The sequence below is a fragment of the Acipenser ruthenus genome, chromosome 26, assembly GCF_902713425.1.
Source record: "Acipenser ruthenus chromosome 26, fAciRut3.2 maternal haplotype, whole genome shotgun sequence".
In the NCBI taxonomy this organism is placed as follows: domain Eukaryota; kingdom Metazoa; phylum Chordata; class Actinopteri; order Acipenseriformes; family Acipenseridae; genus Acipenser; species Acipenser ruthenus.
In genome coordinates, this window is record NC_081214.1 from 22,186,355 (window position 1) to 22,194,231 (window position 7,877).

General features: G+C 42.8%; 1 protein-coding gene across 1 annotated transcript; it reads right to left on the reverse strand.

The window, feature by feature from the left end:
• Nucleotides 1-747: 747 nt before the first annotated feature.
• Nucleotides 748-4,273, reverse strand: LOC117430509 (tRNA wybutosine-synthesizing protein 2 homolog). Its single transcript, XM_034050585.3, has 7 exons — nucleotides 3,948-4,273; nucleotides 3,438-3,606; nucleotides 2,773-2,971; nucleotides 2,522-2,672; nucleotides 2,322-2,431; nucleotides 2,044-2,201; nucleotides 748-1,741 (listed from the first exon to the last, which is right to left on the reverse strand). Exons 1-7 carry the CDS (start codon nucleotides 4,007-4,009, stop codon nucleotides 1,271-1,273), a joined length of 1,320 nt encoding a protein of 439 aa, XP_033906476.3. The 5' UTR covers nucleotides 4,010-4,273; the 3' UTR covers nucleotides 748-1,270.
• Between the last annotated feature and the right edge of the window lie 3,604 nt (nucleotides 4,274-7,877).

Genomic DNA, 7,877 nt, shown 5'->3' on the forward strand with positions numbered 1-7,877 from the left:
CAGTGTCAAAGGTGTCCGTATTTTTAATCACTTTAAAGTTCGCCGCGGCAAAGAATCAACAGTTTATGTATTTCTTTACATGCTATTTAGTTTTAGTTACTTTTCTGTACATTTCTGAATTGCTGTCTCCCGCACGCGGCAAACGCTGCTGAATAACTTAAAAATCTGTTAATGATGCTAAAATTTACCTGCCGATAAATACTTCTTAAAGGCAGTGAGAAGTATGAGCCGGAGGATCAGCACACCCCTCACCCCTCAAGAGTCGGTCAACAGCCATAAATAAATAAGTGAGCGGCTGAACTGGGATTTTACAGTAAAACAGGATGTTCTGGATTCCAGGTCTGTATTTATTTATTTTTCATCCACCAAGACCAAAGTGCCTATTCAACAATGGCACGGCTGAATATTTACTAATTGGGCAGGTCGTTTTTCATAGCTATCAGATCCCAAACAGGTATTTTCTTTAACAGCGATACATTTGAAGGTGTAGGGCACTTTTTATTGTATAATCTCATGTTAACAAATCAGCACTGATAAGAGCTCTAGGTTTGTTTTGAACCTGTCAGTCAGAATATTCCTTTTTTTCTTCCTTGTAAGTGGGTTGGTATCTATAAGTACATGATATTACACTCACATTTGTGACAGTGTAGACACTTGTATTCATAGATAGAACAGGGAAATGAAATACTGCATTGAAAAAACAAATCACTTAATATATTAAAAGAAGATACTGAGTAAAGACAAAAGCTTTATGAAACTGTTTATTGTTGTAAAATCAACTTACCTATGGAGAAAACAATGCACATATATTCACCAAGCAAATAAAATATATCAGGATTTATCATGCAGTGCATGATTGAAACAGTAATATCTGCATCTTGGCTGGTACAAAACAAAGTTTATATATATATATATTTTTTTAGCTCAAAGAGCCAAATATATATATATATATATACATACATACAATACAATACAATACCAAGCTTAGCCCAGTTATAGGTATCGTTCTCATACCGGCTTGTTACTTTGAGATAGGAGGCCTTATCCTTGTACAACATCTACTTTGTGAAGTTAAATATGTCAAAATGTTCAAAGATACATGATAATGACAGCCCTTGATAGCATGCAGTCACACTGATGCAATTGTACTGTAAAAAGCTATTGTGTAAGGGGAGGGTTTGGGGCAGGAACAGTTTGTTCCAGTACATTTTCAATTGCTATTAACCTTTGTTTCCAAGACAAGTATATAAACATGTGCCCATCACACCACTCAGGTGGGTCTGCACTCCAAATCCAACACAATGTGATCGACGTGGGGTGCGTAGGACTTGACATGTTCCATGTGTAGGACGTGTGTCCTCCACGGCTGTCCCTTGATCTCCAGGAGGAGTGCAGCTATACGGCACGCTGCAGCCTTCGACCATGCCTGCCATTCTGCTTTCACAGTTGTCCTCATGGAGTCTCTGCAGCGCAGCCCCGGAGCAGACTCTCTACTGTCTGCAGCGTCCGAGTCACATGCCGCCTTCCCTGCAGGGCTGCTGGGGTCACATACCGCTTGGAGGCAAAGATTCTGTAAGAGAAGCGCCGGGTCAGGTTTCTGCGGGTGAGAGGAGACGTTCTGATGGATGTGGAGGACACCGCCTGTCTCACACTTTAATAGACGACACGCTGTGGGCCAGCCCTCCTCTGAACTAGGGATCAATCCCAAATTCACCCTGTCAGCAACATCACACAGGGAGAGCTGAAAAACCAATACAGGGATTAGTTAGTACACTCTGTTCTTAATCGTACTAAAGGTTACAAAGTTGTTTTTAAACTATACTGCACGGTATTTGCCCAGGAAGTATTGCAAACAATCCTTTCCGTATTCATTTATTTCAGCTGCAATGTGAGGTGAAAGATAATCCCATCAAAATCCATCCATTAGTGCAGAGTGGTTGAAGCCAAAGCCTAACAATGGTTTACTTTGACCCCACCAGAGACAGCCTTCGATGCCACAGGACCCTAATGTGCAGATGTAGTAAGAGGCTGTGACCCCCATACCTGCCGGTTGTCTCCTTGGTGGACCTGGCAGCGCTGGGCAGCTCCATTGAGTTCCAGGTTTCTCCGCAATGCATTGACCGCATGGGGATTCCACTCGCAAGCGTGGACAAAGGAAGCACCAGCATGCACCAGATAAGGCAGGGTGAAGTACCCAATACCTGTGGAAACAGCACTCACCGTGCAACTTAAAAGCACTTTTGTTACATGGCGTCCATATCGTAAACCTTTTAACATATTTAGATATTTGGATCAGGATATATAACGGCAAGGACAGATACCTGCATACAAATCGACCACTGTCTCCCCGCTGCAGTTAAAAGAGGCGATCCTCAGCTTCTCAGTGATGTTTCCCGATGAGAACATGCACTTTGTCACATCAAATTCGTACCTGAAATATAGACAGTAAAATACGAGTCTGTGAGAATGCTCTAGTTTTTTTTTTTCTTTCTTCCCAATACTATGTCTGACATTCTCGTACCTGATCCCATTGTCCACATGCTGCACCCAGCCGTCCTGCCCCTGTAGCAGAGTGACGGTGGGAGTTCTGAATCTGTCTGTAGAGACTCGCCCCATTCTAGCCACCCTTTTCACCCCCAGGGTTGACGCTACTGTCTCCCATAACTCAGGCTCTGAAAAAAAATCCAAAACAGATGAGCGTTGTGTCTGCTAGGCTGTGGTGCAATGGGAGTCTCTTTCCATCCCTGTGGACATTTGCTCATGCCAGCTTACCCAGTATCTTCCAGACTGGCTGCCTGAAGGTGGCCTCTCCCAGAATGGCCAGATCTCCATGTCGTTTCCAGCTCTGGGGCAGGTCACGACCCAGCTCCTCGCTCCACACCTCCCCTCTGAGCTCCACCAAGCCCCGCAGAGCCTCCTCAAGCTGCTGCTGAGACGATCTCACGCTTGACTTCTTTGAGGGAACAGGGCTCTGACACAGAACAAAATGAGGTCAGACAACACTGAAACACTCAGAGTCATGATTTACACTGCAGCTCAATGCTATCATCAGAGCAGGAATCCCCAATGGTTTCTTACACAGTTTCAGCTCAGTCCAGATTGCTAGCAGGGGATGAATAGTGTGCAAATATGGAAACAGCATATACAATGCTAAACTGTATTTACTTTAGGTGTCTTCTGACAAAAGGCAAACGTGGCATGTATTAAATAGTTAATAGTAATAACAACACTAACTGTATAACAGGTGTCAACTCCAGTGCTCCAGGCACACGCACAGGCACCATATTTCATTGCTCTGCTCTGCTCTTTTCCACAAGAGCATTGCAAAATAACCAATACTACATGACCCTGTACGTTCTGAAAAATACAGGCTGTATACCAATGGTAAAGTGCTATAGTATCCCTACGTCTGGATGAAGTTCCTAGTACCACTATACCTGGATGTGTGTAATGGTGCAGGTGCTCCCAGGGGCCACACTGTGCTGCAGGACCCCGAGGGTTAACTCTGGCACTCTGGCAGACAGAACAGGCAATGCCACTGTGGCATCAGCCAGCTTCTGCAGCCGGAACCTCGTGTCAAGTATCCCCTTCTCTTCCAAATGCTTTCTGTATGGAAAAGACAAGTCACTCTGTTAACATACATTATCCAAAGGATCACAAGCCCCAATCAGCACGACTTGAAGCGTGATTCTGATATGACCAGTCCGTTTTTATTGCGCTGAAGATCGTGTCTGTTTTTAATTTGTCACATGCAGATAACGGTATTTCAAATACGCATCTCCACAATTAAAAGCGGCTGTTGACTCTGGTACATAATTACATCCTCTGCTGTGTATACTGTATCGGGTTCACTCAATGTTTTTCACAACAAAAGGCGCCAACGCTTAGAAGTAGTACGAAATAGACGTAAAAAGTTTAAAAAGCAGGGCACAGTATTGAATCCTCACCTGCAGAGCTGTGCGTACCGCAGTTGTGTCGCTATTGCCGGAATACTGTCGTCCCGTCGCATTTCAAAATCAACTAGGCAGGGGAAAAGATGATATGTTTTGGGGTTGTTGTATAGATCAATATACACAACATCTAGACCTCACAGCCATATTTAACTGTTAAAACGAAGCACAGATAACCAATGTAAATCGGCGTCTTGGTGTTAGGATTTTAAGTACTAAATAAATATCCTTTCGACATGCAGCATTCTACCCTCGGTACAGCGGATCTATTTGTTTTCTGGTCTTCAACGTAAATCTTTTTTGTTTCCTCTACGGAAGAATAAAGATGCCGTGCCTATTTCAACAGCTGAACTTTATTGACAAGAATAGCTGTCGAATTTCCCTGGTCAGCATTGACGGACTTTACAACGTCATAGCATGCAAATTGATAGGCAAATAACTCACATTTCCCAGCCAAGATAAAAAAAAAAAAAAATAATCAAGTTAAACATTAAACGTAAATTAAAATATAATTGAACGCAGAATGGTCGTGTTTAGTTAAACTGAAGGGCATGAGTGTAGTGGTTTTTGTTATTGTTATAATTGATAGATGTCATATTTCAATTGATAGTAGTACTTTGTACAAGGTAAGTTACCCATACAACAGAAATAGAGAATTGTTATGGAAGAACTACACCAGCTAGACACCAGGTGGCAGTCGTTTCTGTCTCATTGCACGCTGTCGCTCAGTGCAGACATGCTGGTGCTGAGTAAATATTATCTGAACAATAAAATATCCATTCAGCCTTCTCTCGGATTTTCAACATTTGCATAGGATGACCAGCTTTCAAAATCTATACAAAAACACCACACAGCCTGATCTGATCATCGCTGTGCATTTCAAGAACTTGATTCTGTTTAGAGCTGCATTTCTTATGAAAGGGGCCTGCAATAAAAGCAGGTGGTCAGTCTGATCCCCTTTAAGGTGTGTGAGCTCTGATTCTAATTGTGTTGTTGACATGCTAGGACAGGGATGGAAGTAAGACTCCTTACTGCACAGTTTCACCCATGCCAGGTTATGAGCTTGATTAGCCACAGTGTATAGGTAACAAGCTCAGGAATGGATCAGACTGCTATGCACTGGGAGTTTTATTTCCATTCCTGTAGGGCATTTGGTAACTAACATGTATAGCACAAAGGACAGACCTCCCCATTGGAATGAACACTTTTGAATCACTGAATACAGTTCATGTAACATCTTGTTCACAGGGCTGTCATTTCTGACTAATTTACACCATGTGAATAGATAAAGGTACATTGTATGCACAATTTGGAGTTTTTAAGAGCAAGATACAACATACAATGACTTCAGTTCTAATAAGAGCAAATACAAAACACAGTACGATTTGATATCAGGGCAGTTCAAGAGCAGATAACAGTGCTGATAGTTACATTAGGGTTAGATACGAGTGCAGGTGAAATACAAAATACTCCAGATTGAGTTAAGTGCAGGATTAAATACAGTAAAATAGTTAGCAGATAAGTTAAAGTGCATTAAAGGCAGAGTGCTATATAGTCCAGAAGGGAAGAGTTGAGTTTTACAGGTGTTGTCTGAAGAGGTGTGTCTTGAGGAGGCGCCGGAAGGTGGTCAGGGACTGGGCAGTCCTGACATCCGTAAGAAGGTCGTTCCACCACTGCGGGGCGAGGGTGGAGAAGGAGCGGGCTCTGGAGGCAGGGGAGCGTAGAGGAGGTACAGCCAGTCTTCTAGTGCAGGCGGAGCGGAGAGGCTTAAAAATGTCCCCAACGACTAGCTGTTTGAAAAGTTGCTATAGAATATTACCAGGAGGTTTTATAGTGTTACATGAGCTTCAGCAACATTCTTTTTCCAATACAGCTGATCAAGTGATTGAAGTTGAAAGGCAATTCGCTGTTAATTCCAAACTGTCAGTCACGCATTCTGAGATGTTAACAAGTTGTGAGAATGTGTCCTATTTACATATGGTGCCTTGTCAGTGAAAATGACAACATTTGTTTAAATGGTAACTGGAAGTATCAGCACTTTACACCCCTTTGGAGAGTAAATGAAAAATCTGTAGCTGTTCAATTGATCTAACAGTGGCAGGTCTTAACACCAAAGAAAGAGACTAGCACTGTGAGAGGTATTTGTCACTGGACAGTGTAATGATTTCAGTTCTGCTGAGATCAGACACACTTTAGATCAATTGCATACACCCCCATGAGAATATCCTCAAATTAATCCAGCATGCATTGAGCCGCCTTCTACGGAACCTGCTTGCAAATGGATAACATTAAACAAAAGGTCCGGACAAATCAATTACAGTGATGTGTTTAAAACTTTGCTGCTCCCCCCACCCACTGCTCAAGATAGAACCAAGCCTAAATCAATGAGACCCACTTAGCCAGAACAGGAACGCTGTTTGCTCTGCTGAATCCCTGCCAATAGCTGCTTGGAAAAGTATGAACTTGCGTAGATCCCTGTCTCTTTCTCCCCAGTGTGAGAAAAATAATAAACAGCAGAGCACTGCAGCGCATTCTCAGACATTAGCATTTAGCTTGAATTCAGTGGTTTATTTTAAAAAGCAATCGCACACATCAAATGGCCGATGCTTCAAATACCTCTGTGTGTTTCGGTTGATATGAAGGCTTATTTGGTAATAATGGTCAGGGTTTCACTTTTCTAAAGGCACGGTTCATGCTGCTCTCCATGGTGACTGGGAGAAAGGGAAGTATGTCATCTCCTTCATGGAGACTGTGCCAAGTTGGCATTTCAGACACTGTCTGGGAATGGTTTGACTCTTACTGTATCTATTGATTATAAGTGACATCCCCATCGGACCCTATTAGTGGCATCTGCACTTCTAATTTCGCTGAGAGTGAAGATCTGCACTCAATGACAAAGCATTCAAAGTGTTCGATGGCTGCATCTAATCAGGATGAAAATGTACTTTCTCTTGCCTCTGTATGACAGACCCGCCACCCTGACACAGCAAAGAGGGAGCGAGGAGAAATACACGCTCAGCTTGATTACAGGTAGCCACCAAACACTCATGCAAGCACGTTTGATTTCACTGGGCCAATGCACCTCCGAACCCGGCGATGGGTAGTATGAGGTTCTGCAGGGCTCTGTCCTCGCTCCCTTGCTCTTCAGCGCGTACATGCTATCTCTTGGGACGATCATTAGCAGGTATAATCACTGATACGCTACCCATTTTTCTTTTAAAGCAGATGGTGGTCTCCAAGCTGTCACAGTGTCTTAGTGAGATTAATTCATGGGTGAGTGCAAATTGACTAAAAATAAATCCAAGAAAGACTGAGGGGCTGTGTTGGAGGGCTCAGTATCATTTAGCACAGTCTTCCTCAGGGAAGATTTCTTTTGATGGTCATCTTTTTACCTATCCCACAACTGGGGATTGATATAGACCCTAACTATATTAGCTCTGTTATCTTATCCTTAAAGGAGAAATCTAAGGCCATATTAACTATTACAAAATAGCTTAATAATTGATAGCTATATTTAAATGATCTTCCTTTGTTAATAGTAACTCATTCAGCTCCACACCTCACCACAAGGTCTGCGGGGTTGCTACAGGCTAGTATATTGCCATTTTGTTTTCACTATTTGCAGGTCTCATGTCCCATGGGTTTTAAACACAGCTTCTGGTTCAGAAATAACTTGATACCCTTTCCTTGCCCCTGTTGCCTTTCCTCAACCTCTAACCTCACAGAAAATGAAAAGGACAGTATCACGACATCACAGAGGGACACACAGACATACATGCAGATACTGACCACCTTGATAATCGCCCTGTATTTTCCTTTTGATAGTATGAGCAGCTTGACTGACTGCATGTCTGACAGGGGTGCTATAGCACAGAAATAATGAACCTGCAGTTTTATGGTCGAACCTTGGCAAGCTCTGACAAGCCA